A 20,261-nucleotide genomic window follows, 5' to 3' on the forward strand; every position below is an offset into this window, starting at 1 on the left:
AGAACCAGCTTAAATATGACAACAGTATTCCATACAGGGATAAATGAGATTTCTAGAGGTAGAGAATGGAGCCAGGAATAAGATAATAACAAACAATGTTAAAAAAAGCAAGTTTAGCAGATGCTAACTTTGCAATCGTTTGTATGGTTTTTATGAGAGCTCAAAAATGAATGATAATCTAAGAGAGACTCCAATATAACCATTAACTCATAACCAATATAACCATTATTAACCATATTAATATATTAACTATATATTAACTCATAACCACTATAATCATTATTAACTATATTAACTCATAACCACTATAACTTATATTAAAGAGGACTCAGTAAGAGGGCTGCTTTTCATGAGTAATGTTGCAATAGTTGTTTAATATTGCAATAGTTGTTTCCAGTAAATAACAAAGTTTTGTTGGAGTTTAAGTTTACAAATCTCTGCAAGCCCCATACTGTTACAGAATAGATATTAAATTCAAGATCGATTACCTGTTCTAAATGATTGAAAGTAGAAAATTTTTTATTTTTTAGATGGGAATATAAAGTTGAGTTGTCAGAAAATAGAGAATCAGGATGATCATTAATATTGGTAAGAAATAATACGACATCAAGAGGTATTGTAGTATCCCTATAGTTACTGGAAGCAAAGAAGAGTGTTAGCTTTTAAGGATGACTTAAAATACCAGCATTATTTTATTGGAAGTTTTAAATATGTCAAGAGTAATAGCCCTTGCCTCACAGTTGAATTAGATTCAAGAGTTAAATTAAAGGGAAAGTTCTTTGCAAATAGTTTTGCTTAATTCTTAGGAGATATAATAAGATCAGACCCATGAGTTAAAAATGGAGTTTTCGACTTACCTTTATTAATGATACTGTTAAAGATTTTCCAAAAGATAAAATGTGAGGTTTAGTAAACTGGAAATAATGGAGCTTAGCATCAGGCAGTACCAGTTACATTGATGCCTTGAAATAATTCAAAGGCATTTGTACTTAAGAGAGTTGTTCTTTTGAAATAGATTACGATTTCATATAGCAGCTGCACAAGAAAGTGAAAATCATGGAGTAAAATGAGGCTTAATTTAAAACTGACAAAAAGGAATAAAAAGCTTCCATACCTGCCTGGATCCAAAGGAGGCACATTTATCAGTCAAGAGACAAAAGACACCAACACAAGGATGCTCATAAAGAAATCACAAAAGAATCCCATTCAGCTTTAGGGTAGTAATAACAAGTGTGATGATAGGGTAAGTCCAAAGGACAAGTACAAGATAAAAGATATATAGAGGTCATTTAATGGTCTGAACCACCTAAAGGAGAACAAACAAAACCGAACACAAACTAGGATCAGAGACAAGACACACATCAAGTAACAAAGGTAAGTGATAAGGGTTGTCTGGAAAACAAGTCACAAAGTTAACTGAGTAAAACATTGAAAAATAAAAAAGTTGAAATTAGATTTCAACTTTTTTTTTTTTGAGTCAGATTAGTGGTGTTAGAGCCAAACCATTTAATGTGATAAGCATTAAAGTCACCCATAACAACAATATTGACAGAGGGATAAAGAGAATGGGATTGGTCAACTTAATCAGAAATAATATCTGAAAGAGTTTTGAGAAGAAAGAAAATGATAAAGAAAAAAGTAAAAAGTGATTGACAAAAAGGTACTAAGCGGAAGCATACAAAAGTATGGTCAGAGGATTCAAACTTGATTTAATGACAAATAGGTGAATTAATGCGTAAGTAAACACTCAAGCATGTGAAAGTTGGAGTTTTTGTGAATCAAAGGATAGTAGTCATTAATACTCAAAAAGATCAGAAGAAGAAACAGCTGAATTTAAATTAGTCTCACAAAAAGAAAGTAAGTCTGGTGAATTTTGCAAGAGTTGAGACTTAACTGATGGAAAGTTACTTCAAAGGCCACAAATAATTCTAAATGATATATTAAAACAGTTAGGTGGTGGTGATGTTTTTTTTACATAAACCATCACCACCACCAAATATTAAACGTTTTAAAATATTAAAAATGTTTAATATTTTTGATTACTTAGTTTAAGTTACTACTTCCTTTAGATGTAAAGTTTTTTTTAATGCATTTCCAAAATCTCCTGTTCAATATTTTAAAGTACTGCATACAGAAGTGACCTCATTTAACTAACCCAAGTCAGTTACTACTTTGGTTATGGTTTAAGTTAAAGAGAACTTGACTCAATCATAGATAAATTACGACAACCCAAACAATGAGCTATGCAGTTGTCTCAGTTCTGTTAATTAACCCAAAGTCATTACATAGGCCTCCTTATGTGGCCTCAACAATGCATACCAAAAGCATATTATTTATTTTTATTATTCTACAAAATATTGGGAATTTTTATTGAAATTGTCCTAACACTTCATAAAAAAAAAAAAAAATTCATTAAATTTTGGGAATTTTAAACCCATTGGGAATTCTGCGTTATATGTGGTGCCATTGGGCCGACTAACACCCTTTAGGTGCAGTCAACATCTACCCAAGATGAATATTTTTATTGAGACATCAACTCTAGTCTTTACTCAACTAAAAGCCATAAGGCAAGAAATTTTAGGTCAGAGTTTATTTTTTCTAGTCTTTGCCTAGAAAAAAAATCCTACTAGGAGTTGGACATGTGGTAGCTAGTACTGGGTTACATGTTACCAGTAGCAGGGATCATGATGATCCTGAACCTGACCTGACTTGGGCTAGTTAAATGAGGTCACTTCTGTATGCAGTACTTTAAAATATTGAACAGGAGATTTTGGAAATGCATTAAAAAAAACTTTACATCTAAAGGAATACTGGAAATTAAGGTGAGTGTATGTTATACATTTGTAGTCTCTAGTTGGTAACCGAGCTAATATTACATAAGAAAATTAGACAGAACACAAATATGTAGTAAATTACAAGTAAGCAAACACCCTGCTCGAAGTTCAGACAAAACAAAAGCATACATATAGTAACCTACAAGTGAATGAACACAGCAACAGAGGTTTAGACAGAACTCAAACATACATATTATAACTTATGGGTGGATGAACACTGCGCTAGTAGTTCAGAAAGAACACAAACATAAAAATAGCAAATCATAGGTGAGTGAAAATCATACCAGAAGTTTAGACAGAATATAAACATGTCATACCCAATATATGGGGTATGATATGAATATAAAAATGATCTTTAAAAGTTTCGTTTAGAATAAAAACAGTCAGTCATATGAATTGAATCAACACATAATTGGTTCATTTTTCAAACATATCCGCGATAAAATATTTCAGAGAAACAATAAAAAATCGAATATTTAAAAAAATTTTCTTGTTTGGATTCTTTATCTTACATTGTTAAATTATTAAGTTTTAGTATGACTCAAATATTGTAATGCATTGTAATGCATTGTGTTAAGATTTTTGTTTAATTTAAAAATAAAGAATTAAAAGATACAGAATTTAAATTTGACATTTAAACATAAATTTTAAAAGTATCCAGTTATTTTTATGTATTACAATTTTATAAATATTTCAAAGTGAATTTTAATTTTTAAGATAATTACTACAATTTTTATTGTCAAAGAATTTTTGCATACATATAAAAATATACAAAAATGTATGTTTTTGAAAGAAAAAACATGTTTCAAATATGAAAATCAAAAGTGTCTATTATATATTCTATTTAAAGTTCTGATTGCTGCAATGCATTCATTAATTTTATAAATTTGTTGTTGATTGCTTAATTTATGTTAATTTTTAGATTTTATACCATTGTTTTGTTTGCTGAGTCATTTCCCATGTCTAATAGGATTGGGAATTTTGGGATCCCCCAGTTTTTTTAACAACCTTACAATTAAAGTAGTTAAGTGCTCATTCCTGGGATTTGACTCTTTAACCCTAAAATTAAATTTGGTTGAATATTTTTAAATTTATTTACTATTTTCATAATGGAAATGATAGCAATTTTTTTCAATTCATTGTAATCAAATTTAAACTTTTTAAATTCAAAGTTCTTGCAATATGGTTTTAAAATATTGTAATTTGTAATTATATTCTTTAAATTTGTTGGAGCTTATTTACAATTATTCTACTTTCTTGCAATTTTAAAATAGACATTATTTGTTCGAAACTAATATTGCTAGTTAATCAGAAGAGATAAAGAAAAAAAAGAAAATTATATCATTAGCAAGTGATTCAAATTCCACAGTTATGAAAGACTAGATAGAGCGCGATTACTTAAAAAAAAAAGAAAGAATAGATAGAGCATTGTTACTTGAAAAAATTATAAAAGAGCAAATAGAGCGCGATTAGTTAAAATAAGTTATGAAAGACTAGATAGAGCATGGTTGCTTAAAAAAGTTTATTAAAGACTAGATAGAGTTGTTACTTAAATAAATGCTTTATATTATCATCAAAAATATTTATTTTTTAAAGATCTTTAAATTTTGTATAGAGTAGAAAAAAACATTTGTTAATAGTTGATTTAAAAATTAGTTAACCAACTGTTAATAATTAGATCTTCAAATATAGTATTATTCTTGATTCAAATGTCTATTATTATTGATTCGATTACTAGTTTAATTTTTTTAAATGTTAATAGTAAATTTTCCTAAATTATAATGGTTTCTTAATTGGAATTTGACAAAAAAGTATTTTTATGGTGTACATTTTGTACTATGTACTGCGTACAAAAGTCATGCCCTGCTACACTTGAATAACTAAATGGCAAATTATTCTCTAAATGATTGATTATTCTCTTGTTATTCAAATGCCACAAAGGCATACAGATATAAGTGTGATCTTTCAGTATCTGATATTTTGATGAAACTAGTCGGTTGGTTTATATTATGCGAAAATAAAATTGTTAAAGTTTTTTTTGGTGCTCAAGATATACCCATTTTCTGTTTTATGGTGCATAAGGTATACCTGTTTCTTTTTTGATTATAAAGGGGATAAAAATTTTTGAACACCCAAAAACCTAAAACCATGTTTTTTATTAATTTTTACCTTTTGATTTGGACTTTTTTATATTGATTTCAGATTTAAAAAATGGTGACTCAAAGTAATAAAATCAGAACATTGAAGTTAGCACAAAGTTCTAAACTATGAGAATAAAGTTTGACGTAGATATATCATTTTTGTACATAATACTGCAAGAAAAAGAATCAACGCTACCCAAAAATTAGCTTTGAATTAAGCTTGAATTACTCTTTGGATGAACATCTTTAGCTTCTACCCCCACCCACCTGTGTAAATCTTGACCAAAATTTTTTCCTTGGGTATTTTTTTTAATTTCCATTCTCTTTTTTAAAAATAAAGCAGAATTAGTTTCTAAGATAATAAAATTATCAATATTTCACTTCTGATTTTTGATTTATGCACTAAGTATCCTTATGCAATATGACTCTTTCAAATATAAAAGTCATTTAATAAAGTTTATGCAATAAGAAACTTTCAAATATAGAAGTCATTTAATAAAGTTTAGAAATCAGACAATAAAGAGATAAAATGTAATTTATGGTTAAAAAGTAAATAGCATTTAAGTCTCACTTTAAATCATGTCCATATATAATTTCAATCCAGTAGGCTTCTTTTAATTTTGTTTAGTAAATTATTAACATCTTATATATAAACTTCCATCGCAAAAATGTTTATTTGCAATGTAGAGTATGAGTAAAATAAATCTTTTTGTAGACAAAAAAACTTGCATTACACAGGTTTTCTGTATTGTTGAAACATTTAAACTTATAAAGTATTTTTTTTTAAAATACTTTATAAATTAGTGGTTGTAGTATGAAAAAATTGTAAAATTTTTTTTTTCTGGAGTCATAGAATGCTATTCTCACTTAAATTTATACAATGTTATACGTTTGTGTTAATTCCCACTCCTCCTTAAAAACTTAAATATCCTTTAAAAATAAAAACCTCATTAAATGTCCTTAAATAACCTTTAAAAAAGTTATAATTTGACTGCTCTCCTTAATTTCTCCTTTTTTTTTTTTTTTAATCATCTAGGAAGTTTTATTAAAGTGAATGGATTACACAGGTCAACAATTGAAATTTTTTTTTCTGGCGCCGAGCAAACAATTTGTTATTTGTATAGCATTTCTCATTTTGATTTCAAATATTGCAACTTGACGTGATGGTGAAAAACTCATTTTTGATCATTACATCAAGTTGTAAAGATACACTACCGTGCAAAAGTCTCCGCTCATTTGTAATATTTCAATAAAGTAACAAAAGTTTGCAAGAAAATTGCGTTTATTTTTAATTGTTTATTAAACAATGAATTAGACAGTAAATACAATACATTTTAGGATGATTTTAAATATATAAAATCAATAAAATGTTAATATACAAAGTTGTAAATGTTAAATTTTATTTTCATCAATATGAGACCCCTTGGAGCGTATAACAGCAGCACATAATCTTGGCATTTGGGCTAATAATTTATTTATGGTTTCCGCTTTTATCTCATTCCAAGCTTTTTGCAAACGTTCCCATAGCATTTGCTGATTAATAAAAGATGTTTCACCTGCTTCTCTGATCTTCCGATCCAGTTCATCCCACAACTTTTCGATGGGTAATAGATCTGGTGATTGAGGAGGCCAAGTCATAATTTTGCAAACTTTTCCCCTTTCTTTTAGTTTCAAATAATTTTTGCATAATCCAGATGCATGTTTTGGATCGTTGTCCTGCTGCATGATGAATCCTTTCCCAATTATACGAATACCAGATGGAATCGCGTGCTTAACCAAAATATTATGGTACATGTGTTTATCCATGGTAGAAGTGATTTTAACTAAATCTCCAGTTAACCCATTGCCAAAACATCCCCAAAGCATAATATTTCCACCTCCATGTTTTACAGTACTTTGTATACATTGAGGAAGCACTCTTTCATTAGGTAAACGCCTAACATGCACGCGACGTCGGGTACCAAAAAGTTCGAACCTACTCTCGTCTGTCCATAGAACTTTCTTCCAATCTTCTAATCCCCAATTTTTATGCATTTTTGCCCATTCCAATCTTTTCTTCTTATTTACTGCCCTCAACAAAGGTTTACGTGCAGCAACGCGTCCAATTAAGTTGACTAATCTTAGTCTTCTTTTTACAGTATCAGTTGATACTGGCTTTACCCTTGTTTTGTTGAGTTCTGCTATTAAAATTGTGGCTGGAATTTTTCTATTTCTTTTGCTGGACACAACAATAAACGTATCTTCTTGCCGTGATGTAACTCTTGGTCTTCCAGAACGTGATCTGTCACTGTTGGAACCAATATCATGCAATCGTTGTAGAGCATATCTCACACCTGATTCGGATATTTTTAACCTGGAAGCAATTTTTCTATATGAATAACCTTCTTCACGTAAAATACATATTTTGCCACGAAGTTCTTCACAATATTCTTTCTTTACTTTCACCATTTCTCAAATTCTTTATTAAATTCAAGACATTAAATGCGCACACTAATGCCATTTTCAAGTATAAATATAAACATAAGTCTATTAAAAGCAACCAATTAAAATTACTGAAAACATCCTTACCATGCCGGAAAGTATCATGCTACCGTCAAACCTAAGCTTACAAAAAATATTTTGGTTAAAACTTTTGTGCAGTTTTAAATTTAATAAAGAATACTGAAGAACTTTATATGTATTTTACGTGAAAAAGGTTATTCATATAGAAAAATTTCTGCCATGTTTTTAGCAGCAGAACTCAACAAAACAAAGGTAAACAAAATTATTTGAAACAAAAAGAAAAGGAAAAAGTATGCAAAATTATGATTTGGCCTCATCAACTTTTTATATTAACATTTTATTCTTTTTATATATTTAAAATCATCCTAAAATGTATTGCATTTACTGTTCCTTGCAAATATTACACATGAGCGGAGACTTTTGCACGGTAGTGTATTTGGGTTCAAATCTTTAGTATTTGAACCCAAAGGAATATTAGGGATTTTACCCAAAGGGTAAAATCCATAATATTGTCAAAAAAAAAAATTATTCAAAAGTATGTTGACCTGGGTCTCAAAAGAAGCACATTTTCATAAAGATTTTAGAAAACATAAATTATTGACCTGTGTTATACTTATTAATAAAGAAAAAAATACATAGTTCTTTGATAGTTTGCAAACCTATATTTTTATTATATATATATATATATATATATATATATATATATATATATATATATATATATATATATATATATATATATATATATATATATATATATATATATTTACATTTATATATATGTAAAGAAATATATATTAATTTATAATAATTTCTCTGTTTATACTTTAAACTTATTGAAAAAAATAAGGTTCTACTTCTAATGTAATCGTTTTCTCCTTAATTCTCTTTACTTTTTCTTTCAAAAAATTGTCGTTCGCAACCAAATCTCCTTAAATATTTGGAAAATATCTCCTTAAATCTCCTTAAAATCCTTACTTGTAGCCTCAGTTTTAATAGTGGGAACCCTGATTAAAATATTCAGAAATGTATTTCAATGATATTTTGTCTAAACCATTCTTAGATTATCTTAGGTGAGTTAATAGGATCTGTTTGTGATCCTAACAATTCCTTACATATTTATACATACATATACATACATTATCTTAGATGAATTAATAGGATCTGTTACTGATCCTAACAATTCCTTACGAATTGTTTACGAATTTTATACGAACTTTAATAGGGGAGAGTTGCTGATATAGAAACACTTAAAGATTAAATATATTTTAATTGATAGCTGAACTATGAAGCATCTTTGATTAATACAAACAGACAATCCTTCTATACTTTTGAAAATTCAGTTTTGTAAAACCACCATTTTGTTCCAATCATGTATTTGTTGTGGGATAACTTTCAAAATCTCTTAAGATGTTTTATATTTTTAGGTATAGAAATGAAACATTTTATTACCAAAATAAATGCAAGTGTTCCAGTTAAGGTGCTGTTCCAATTTTGGCAATTCTCCCCTACTTATATGTTATAGATGTGCAGGCTTGGACAGGAATGGCTTGTGATTGGATGCTGTAACTGACCACGCCTAAATATTTTTTCTTTACAATTTGATCATGGCTGTTTAAAAATTTCTATATTTAAATAATTTTTTTTTTTTATGCAAACTTTTTGAAAAATTAAATAATTATACAGTTTAAAAATATTATACATAATGCTATTAATAATTTAATAAAGTTTGTTCATTTATTAAACAATCATTAGAAGTAATTTGTTACTTGTTAGATGTTTTGCATAACTTTAATAAAACTAAAATAAGGAAAAAAAAGTTTTAAAAAGCAGTTAAACAGTGGTTTAACTGCTTTTTAAGCAGTTAAACCACTGTTCTAGGTTTTTTGGTGATTTGAGCAGAGACAAAATTTTTTAGAGTCATTTTTAGATCTCCATAAATAATTACTATATTTATTCATATCAATTTAAATATAATCAATTTCTAATAAATAATCAATTTCTTAAAATGAGTAAGCTTACCATATAGAAACTAAAAAAGTACATTATGTCACTTCTGCAACAGTTTTTTTTATATTGATCGACAAAAAAATCAGTTTTTTTAAATCTATTAATTATTTTTTGAATTTGATATGCTTTTTAGGCAACCATTATAGATAATATGACGTAAAATTAAAATGTTCAGAGTTAATGTTTTAAAGAAAGTCCAGATTTGTCAAAGGTGATCTATGTCAGACTGGTCTACTTAGCATAGACTAACCTCATTGTATCACATTCATTTAAACTTTTTTTTGCTGAGTATACATTCATTTTATGTTATTGTTTTATTTTAATTTTTTGGTTGCTGTTCTTAGATTTATTTATTTTATGTTTTATTTAACTAGTTGGTTGTTATACTTGCGTTCATTTATTATATGGCTCATTGTTATTACAATGGATTTTACATTAGAATTTCGTTTTGAGTTTTTATGGCCATTTTGGTTACTTATAAAAAGTTCATTTGATTCTTTTAAGTACCAAGGATTAGTGAGTACTAATTACTTTAATTTTTTGTTTTAAGTTATTAAATATGTTTGCTGTGTGTTGAGTTTTTCTGTGTTTTCTAATTTTTCTAAAATAAGTTTTAAAATTAAGTTTTAATCTATTTAGGACTTTTGTAAATAAGTTCGGTTCTATATTTTGTCTTGTAAATAAGTTCTTTTCTATATTGCATTTTGCTTTCCAAAAAAAAAAACATTTTTTTACACAGGTTTCTTTAAGAGGAAATTTTTCTAAGAGATTTTAAACATCTTTCTAACATTACTGTGATATCATTTTTTCTCATTGTTTAAATTTTTTTTTATCCAGCAGCTTAGCTTTTATTTGTTCGATGTTACAGAGATGTTAGATACATCAAAATCTCTACTAGAAATCCCTCATATTTTATGTAATATTTTTATTGTTTATTATTATTTGAAACTATGTTTTTAAAACTCTTGCTTTTATATAAGACATTTTTGTTATAGATGGTTTCAGAATTTTCTTTATACGTAAATAAGATATAATCTTCTAAAAGAAACATTTAATGCCTAATTATTACAGAGTTTAAGTTTGAGTGGTTTGAGTGTTTTTAAGTCTCTTCAGGAGGCTTTTGTTTCTTGAGTATATTGCTTTTAATTGTCAATACTTGTGCATTATTTTATGGCTACTTTTTAAATCATTTTGTGACATGATAGTTGTAGTATAAATAGTTTTAAATGCATTTGTTTAGGGATTGACAATACTATTCATATCAATAACGCTGTTTTCAGACATCATCTGTTTTTTACTTCTTCCAACACATTGGCTATTTTTTGTTGCTAGTACATATGTATGGGTTCAATTTGTTTGCAGCACAGGTACATTGTATTAATTTAAATATTATTAAATTATTACTTTGAATAATATCAAAATATTATTTTAAATCTAATTAGTTTCTGTTGAAACTAGTTTTTTTAATAATAAAGTAAATATATAGTTTTTTTTAAATTATTCATTGATAATTCTGATTTCCAATTGTTTACTTTTATTTAAATGTGAAACTGAAGGAATTGCTTATTTTTTTAAATGCTTAAAAAAATATATTAAAAAAAAAAATTCTGTGCTTTTAAATTAAATTGCAAAAAATTATATGCTTTTGAAAGGCTTGACAATGGAAGCTTGACAATGGAACTAAAAATTTGATGTTAAATGTAGTTTAAGTAATAAAATATTTTATATTTAACGTCTACTAGGTTCGTCTTAAAAACCCACTTTTTTTATTTATTTTTTTTTGTTTTGTTCTCTTTTATTATCTTCTTGAAAATTTTCTTAAACTAAATGAATGAACTAATTACTAGAGAATTACTTTGCCATTTTGATAGTTTGATGATTTTGTGTATGCAATGTATTTTCTATTAAAATAAATATACATTGCTTATACAATATATCCTTAAACATTTTCCATACTTTCTTGGTTATTGAAAAAATAGATTTTGTTTTAAAAGTGACAATAACTTTTAAAAGTTTGAATAAGTATTCAAATGTTTTTCAATTTTAGAGATGCAGAGAAAAAAGGCTTTTCTTTTTTTAATAAAGAAAATTTTCCCCTCATTTACTTAGCAAAAATAATTTTTTATTAAAATACACAAAATATACAGTGAATTATTTTGTTCACTAATTTTGTTTTCAATGTTTTCAGTTATGAAATTTATTTTACCTATTCAGTGCTTTCAGGAATGTGACGGGTTGGAACTCTGTAACTTTTATTTAAGAAGAGAGGACTTACTAATTTTTTTTTGGTCCCCAAACATCAATACTTGTCTAGTCCCTAAACACTTTTCAAACTTGTTTTTTAGAGTTTAAAATAAAAAAATTTTTTTTCTTAATTTATATTTAGTAATGATAATTATTTTTATTTATCATAGTTTTTGGTACTATTGAGGGAGTGAAGGGGTACAATTGATACAATTTATACAGAAGGGGTACAAATTATAATTTAATTTTTGTATATCTTGTTTTCTTTTATTTCTTTACAAAATCCATGTTTTTTAAAACCTTTTCTCTAGAAACATAAACATTAATACCCTATTATCTGTATCTTTTGGCTCTTCGCATGCAAAGCAATCCTTGATTTTTCATGGCTTGATGCCTCAAACATTTTTATCTCCCCCTTTATTACATTTCTTTTCATTGTTTCACAAAATTAAAGCGAATTTTTTTAAGGGCAAATAGTGTTGTCAACTCCATCCTCAAAGCCACAATAGATTCAATGTTTTGGAGTGCTTGATAAAGAAGAATAGCATCACTTGTCAGCAATGTCAGTGTGTCATTGTCTATCTTTATCATTCCCTAAAAAATGCCATTCTACCAATACCTCATGATCTTTTTTATGTTGACATAGAATCAATATGTTTTTATAATTTTTGTATTGTGAATCTTTTAAATATTTTATTACTTCGTTTTAACTGTTATTCCAATGATAAATTTAAAACCAGATCAACCAGTAAAAAGGACCGTAGTCATCATGTGATGTTTCTTTTACTAATTGGTCTTGGTATGCGTACTCAAGACATTGTGGTTAGAACCACACTTTTTATTTTATGACTTATAATTTATAGGTCTAATAAAAGAAGAAAATTTTGAATTACGCTCATGATTGCATCTTGTTGTAGTTGTTTATAGTTTTAGATTAAATATAAATTTACTTATTCAGTCTGATTTTTAAAGGAACTTACTTAATGTACTTGTCTGTTTCTTTATGGTGCTGAAACTTGTATACATTAAATATAGTAGAAGATTATTTTAAAAGTTTATTGTTTTAAAGCTTACTTTGTTTGTTAATGGCCTTTTTATTTAAAGAGAAGCAAGTTAGAAATGGATATATATTTAAATTAATAAATGCTATAAAAAGAAACAAGTGAATTTCAAGACTTTGGATAATGAAATTCTAGACTTATTGGCTGAAGACGAAGTTTCAACCGAAATTAAAGATGCTTGCTAATGGAGTAATGATATATTTAACAACATTGAGAAGTTACGATTTATTGGTATACATATAAAAGAATATGATAACTCATCCGCCCTAAGTGTTTCTTTTAAAAATTGTATAAAGCTTCCAAAATTAGTAATTCAAAATTTCTCCGGTGATCTATTAGCATGGGAAGGTTTTTAGGACTAGTAAAAGAAATAATCAAGTTTATTTAAACGATAATCAAAGGCATTTTAACAACAATATTGTCCATGTTTTGTAAACAACAACACTGATCTTTTAGATGCAAAAACATAACTGACATACAAAGTTGTTGAAGTATACTTGAAAAAGAAAACAGATGTTTTGTTTGTTTGAAACAAGGACATAGGGCCAAGTTTTGTTATTTAAATTACAATTGCATAAAATGCAAAGAGGTACAATATAACTTTATGTGACACTGAAGGTAAAATCTTGGATAAATTTTTCAAAATATCAAAATCAACACTCAGCCATTAACAATCATGCGATTCTACAATCTGCTAAAGCTATAGTTAGGAACCCAGAATTTATTCTATCCAGTTGCACTAAAGTTTTATTTGATGGATGTTGTCATTGTATATACAATACTGATACATTACGTAATCGATTGAAGTTAAGTAAGATACATTCATAAAGTTTAACTATTAAAAGATTCGCATCTGATGAAGGCTTAATTAAAATCCTAGATGTTGTTTGTATTTGTCTTTAAAGTAAACACTCAAAGCTTGATATTCACACGGAACCCTTATGTATTCTTTTTATATGTTCACCTTTAAAGGTTCCAAACATCAATCTTTTACAGCAAAAGTATACATATTTAAAAGAAATACCATTAGCTGAATTGCATCCATTAAAGTACATTGAGTTTGTTGGAAAATCATTAAAAAAATTTATTTAGTTCTTATCTATTTTATCAATTTCCGACTACCTGGAGCTTATTAAGACCTGTCCCAGTTTATAATTAAATAGAATTTAATTATTTATTTAATTTTAAAGAGTTTTTGTTTTAACACCAAAATTTATAAAACAAACAAAGGCTGGTATTTTGAAAATACAAGCATTTTTTTTTCTTGTTTACCATTTTCTTTTTTTAAATCAAATTCAAAATAAATATACTTCAAATGCCACACGAACTTGAATAGTGAAGCCTTAGTTAAACCATAGTCATTAGAAGTTATCCCGGGATAACTTCTATTAACTAAGGGATAACTTCTATTGACTATTCTTCAATCAGAATTTTTTTTTTTTTTTTTTGCACTTACTTTGAACCACATCTAATTCCAAATCAAAGAAAACTACTCTTGGAAACTGGTTAGAAAGCAAAATTGAACACCCCTAATTCAATTAGAAAAATTTGGTTAATATGAATCCAGCGATCTATAAGAGAAGGACAATATTTATGAACAGTTTTAAAATGACATTATTTTTAATAATGAACAATACATTACAAAACTACCATTAAAGCCTAATGCTGAGTTCTTACCTCATAATTATAACATCAGTCTAAAATGATTTAATTCATTACAAGAAAATTTGAGAAAAATGTAGAGTTAAAACAACAGTACCAAAAAGTGATTACTTCATAAGAAAATATAAAGGTTAATCTGGAAAAGCTCATTACTGCATTGTGCAGTACTATGGGATAACAAGGTAACAATAAAGTTGTTTTTGATGGCTCAACAAAGGAAGATGGTTCTTTGAATAATGAAAGTTTATATACTGGTCTATGTTTACTGACATGTATTCAGGCCTTGTTTTAAATAAAAAAATGCTTAATGCATAAGCTCAACGTGATATTTGGCATCATAAAATTCTCTTTATTTTTTTATTTTTTAAAGACGTTAACTTTTTTAAATTACTGCAATAATATTAATTACTACAAAACGTAGAGTGAATTATAATTTAACAGCTTTTTTATTATTACTATATATATATTATTATACTATGTATATAAGGGAATGTTTATTATTATTTTTTTTTAAATATTAAATAATTAAATTTAATATTGCATTTTTAAAAATGTTTGATATTAACAGATTTCTTTCTTTTCTCAACATTTGCATAAATGAATTAAAATATGTTGAATTTTTGAATTTTTAAAATGATTATTTCTTAAACTTCTAATTGCTTTGCAACTACAAATGATTTTTTATTTAAAAAAAAATTAGAGAGTAACAAATAAAAAAATTACATTAATTTATTTACTTTATTTATTAAAAGTTTATTATTTTATTACTAAAATTATATCGCTGTATATATCGTTCATTAAAAAAAGTATTGAATAATATTTAGTAATATTTTTAAATAAATTTGACAGTTAAGTTAAACCCAAGCATTAACTTTAATTTTAATAAACTTAAATATATTTTTTAAATCAAAAACAAATTATATATTTTTAAAATCTTAATTAAATAAAAAAATTTATTTTTATCAGATTAAAATTATATATTTTTATTAAATTAGTTTTAAATAAAATCATATATTTTTTATCAGAATTAAATTATGTTTTTATGATCTTTGCTTCAAGCTTAAAAAATTACTTATTACAATAAAATAAAAACAATTTAAAAATAAACCTTTAATTTTTTTTGAGTTTTTTTCATTAGTAAATAGCGCTTATATCAAACATAATTGTCATTCAAATTTTTTAAAAAAATGTTTTTACATAAACTTCATTCAAAAGTTAATGTGACTTTTTTTAAAATTAATTACTTTTATCTTACCGCTTATAGAATAATTTAAAGGTTAAAAAATGATAAAAAATCGCTTAACAACGAAATTTCTTACTGCAATTAATGCATAACGCTTTAAAACAAGCCCTGATGTATTTATAGTACACTTTTACGATTTCGCATGTTCAAGATTGGTTTAATATCAGATATCCATCAAGCATTTTTAAATGTTGGTATTTGGAAATTAAACAATTAAAATGGTTTATTGTTTACTTTCCTTTATAGCAATGAACTCATTTAATTGTTAACAATTAAATGAGTTCATTGCAGGAAGGGAAAGTATGAAAATCTCAGTGAATGAGAAAGACAGTTATGTTAAATTTGTATTAAATGGAGATAATGCCGTTAAGGTTAATTAAGTAAAGGTATTGGGTTTATTATGGAAAGGCAAAAGTGACAAATTCCAGATTAATTTTTTGCATATTGTTCAAGAAGCATTAAATTTACCCTTAACTAAAAGAAATTTGCTTAGTGTTGGAACCAAATTTTATGATCCATTGGGTCTTATTTCACCAATTGTAGTTGTAATAAAATTATTATTTCAAGCTTGTGTATTGATAAGCTTGTTGTTTATGATAAACTACCTTCTGAAATTCATGATAAATGGTCAACTTATTTAAATAACTGAAAGATGTTTCCAGCATTAGTGTATCGAGATATTGTTTTAAAGAACTAAATGATATAGTAAAATCTGTTACTTTGCATGGTTTTAGCTCTCAAGCTGCTTATTCAGCAGTTATTTATGCACAAGTAAAATTCAGTGAGGGTTGGATTTCAAAATTAGTTACATCGAAGATAAAAGTTGCACCAATCAAAAAGTTAACTATTCCACATTTAGAGTTACTTGGATTTTTATTATTAACGAATTTGATGAGCATGCTTGTTCAAGAATTAAAAAAAGTAATCTAATAATAAATTGTTGAAAATATTTATTATTTGACAGATACTGAAATATCTTTATTTTGGATAAAAAAAATCTCCAAAAGAGACTAGAAGTTTTGGGTCCAGCATGTCCAGTGTGTCAAATATTCAAGAATTAAGTAATAAAAAGGATTGGTTCATGTTCCAGGAGAAAACAACCTAGCTGATATACCCACAAGAGAGTTTGATTTGTTAATGTTTCAGAACAACAATTTGTGGTGGGAAGGTCCTTTGTTTTTAAAAACTAATAACTTTCCAAAACAGAGGAAATATTTTGAGAGTAATGTGGCAGAAAATGTTATTACCAAGTTAAAAAATTCTATAACTATTAGTATCAATTTATTTGAAGAATAAAAATTTGGAGTTAGCCATATAAATTAATGCAGAAAAATTCTAAACTATTGAGAGTTACAGCATTTATCTTACAATTTATGAATAATCTTAAAAATAATGTTGCTAAACATCAAAAGGACCAACAGAAGAGATTAATTCAGAGAAAAGATTAAGTCTGAACAAAGTCTGCTGTGAATCTTTTAATAGTTAAACTTTCTGTATGTATCTTCTTTAACTTCAATTGATCGTGTAATGTATCAGTAATGTACATTCAATGACAACATCCATCAAATAAAACTCTAGTGCAATTGGATAGATTAAATTCTGGGTTCTTAACTGTAGCTTTAGCAGATTATAGAATAACATGATTGTTAGTGGCTGAAAGTCTGCTGTGAAATAAAAAGGATTCTCATCAAAAAGGAATTTCTCCAAGGTTACGAAAATATCAAGCAACAATTGGATTTATTTCTAGATAAATATGGTATTTTATGTTTAAAGAATGTTTTGAAAATAGCGTTTTGGATTAAGAACTAAAGTATTTTTGAGAAGCTTTAGTCATTTTACTAAGTTTTATTTGCACATGAAAAAGTGAAACATTTGCGTCTTGGTGAACATTGAACAAAATAAGAATTAGATTCTGGATTAGCAAGGGACAAGAAGTAGTGAACAAGTATATTACAAATCGTATTAAATGTAAGAGTCTTTGGGAAAAACTTGCATAGTCCTAGGCCTCCAAATTTATCAAAATTTTGTGTGGCAACACATGGTTTTGCATTTACAAATATTGGATTAGACTATGTTGGTCCTTTGTTTGTGAAAAAATATCTGTGGACAAGAAAAAATTTAGAAATGTTCATGTGGAGTTTACACCTTCTATGGAAAGTGATTCACCTATAAGGTGTTTGAAACGTTTTATTGCAAGAAGGGGAAATACGGAATTAGTAATGAGTGACAACTTTAAAACTTTTCTCAGCAAACAGTTTAAACAATTTCTAGCAAAGGAGTGTAAATCATGGAAATTAATTTTACCTAAATCCCCTTGGTGGGGAGGATTCTATGAACGACTTATTTGAATTGTCAAAGATGCATTTAAGAAATGTGTGGGTAAAAGTCAATTATCGTATGAGTTAAAGATAATGTTATGTGAGATTGAAATGACAACTAATAGTTGACCATTAACCAAACTTATAATTCTTTTCTTTTCAATTCGACCACGTCAGTTTTGATGTTTTAACAACTTAAATAAAAAAAAATTGTTAAGCTATGAATAACTTTTAAACATTGAAGTTTTTATTTTACGCGAAGGCTTTAAATAAAATAAAAATTTAATTATAGTGATGGTTTAAAAAAAATGCACTTTGTTTAAATCAACAAATAATGTTATATTTAAATTATTTTTATATTTTAAGTTTTTATGATAAATTTTAACTTTTGAAACTCTTTTTCCATGACTAAAAGTCTTTAGAAAGATAATTTTTAAGTTACTTTGAGTTATGAATAAGTTAAATTAAATTAAAAACTATTTTGTAACGGAATGATTTAATTGCTTTTTTTTGTTTTTGTTTTGTTTCTTTTTTTTGTTTTTTGTTTTGTTTCTATTTTTACAAAGAATTGTTTAAAAGTTTTGTTTTTTTAAACTTAACTTGCTAATGAAATGAATAAAAATTACTACTTTAAATTTTTTTTACTAATTTAGAAATAATATAAGACTTTTTATAATTTAAAGTTTTTCATTAAACAATATTTAGAAGTTTTTTGTAAAAGTGTTTGGCATAACTTTAATAAAATGTTTCAAAAGAGGAGTTTTTAAGTAATTTTTTTTTAACGCAATTAAATATGTAACAAAAAATAATTTTCTCTTGTTAAAAAAACTTGTTTTTGTTGATTCTCTTTCTCTAAAAAATTTTCTCTAAAAAACTTGGTTTTGTTTAGTTTGAATAAATGGACTTGTGCCCTTTTCGAAATGACAGGTTCAATTAGTAGTGCCCTTTTCGAAGTGACGGGTTCAATTTACAAATTGAACCTGTCATTTCGAAAATGGCACAAGTCCATTTATTCAAACATTTCAGAATCAACAAAAATAAGTTTTTTAGAAAAAAAGTCTATGGTGCTAAAGAAACTAAATATAAAAGTAGATAAAAATTCTACACATACATAAGTTTTTAGAGTTTTGATTATTATAAAAAAACAACATATAATACATATATTTTTAATTTGAATTTATAGACTTATGTCTTTTTTGAAATGAACACTTTTTTGTTTTTAAAAATCCAAAGATTATCAGAATAATAATGATTTATTATTACATAAAAACCATTATTGTTAGTTAATCATCACTTATTTCTTGGAATTCATTGTTTGCCAAAGTTGATGGCCATGCAAAAACCTCTGTATAGAAGTTTTGGTACTCTTCTATTGAGTATGGAATATATTTTTCTATTTTTTTCAAATCTGATATTTTTTTTTCATTATAAGCAATTTTCTAACATATGCAGGAGTAGTACTTATTGGTAAGGTTGGCCTTGTACCCATTCTTCGTAATAGCTGGAAATCATAACTGACTAAGCAATGTGTTGTCACTAAGCCTGGCGTGGTCTTAGAGAATGTGAAATGTGACACTTTAGAAATACCAAAAGTTACTTTTTTGTCCTTGGTTACTCCTTTTCCATACGAATCCGCAGATAGCACAAGTTTCTTATAATAGTTTGGTCAGCATTTTTTTACATCGATAATATCTTCAGTTTTGGGTCTTCTTATTTCAAATTTTTTGTTTGCTTCAGCAATAAAATTTTCATACTCTGTTGGTGTGTAAATCCTGTCATTTTTTCAAATATGTTGCTTTGCTGTTCCAAACATTATATTGTTTAACAAGAATGAGTGATCACTTTTTGGTATTTAATATTATATCTCATTTATATTGCTATCTAGTTCAACTACCAGTGATAAAAGTATTCGGACCATGGCATGATTTCTATTTTAGCCTGCACAACCATCAGAAAATAGGTGCAGTTCTTTGGCTTCGTTGCCAATATTTTTTTAAATATAATCCAGCACAAAGCTACAGACTTTATTGGAACCTTTGATAGCAACTCCTTTACAATATGAATAAGATACTGATTTACCAGTTTTAAAATCATGTATGCAAAACTCATACAGTCATGTTGGTGTAGATAAGATATTTCTTGTAAAGGATATGTGGAAGTGGCAAATTTTGCATAAAATCAAATGCAATCCCATACACATTTGGATCATTTTTGCACTTAGTTTCAACTACTTCAAGAAGAATCTT

General features: G+C 26.7%; 1 protein-coding gene across 2 annotated transcripts in view; it reads left to right on the plus strand.

The window, feature by feature from the left end:
• Positions 1–20,261, plus strand: part of LOC100206869 (macoilin-1) — a 44,041-nt gene that overhangs the window by 2,543 nt on the left and 21,237 nt on the right. For both annotated transcript variants that reach the window (XM_065792937.1, XM_065792936.1), the window contains 2 exons: positions 9,862–10,003; positions 10,728–10,854. In XM_065792937.1, coding sequence (XP_065649009.1) covers positions 9,862–10,003; positions 10,728–10,854 — 269 coding nt within the window. The remainder of the gene's footprint in view (positions 1–9,861; positions 10,004–10,727; positions 10,855–20,261) is intronic.

Source organism: Hydra vulgaris, chromosome 03 (assembly GCF_038396675.1).
Source record: "Hydra vulgaris chromosome 03, alternate assembly HydraT2T_AEP".
Taxonomy (NCBI): domain Eukaryota; kingdom Metazoa; phylum Cnidaria; class Hydrozoa; order Anthoathecata; family Hydridae; genus Hydra; species Hydra vulgaris.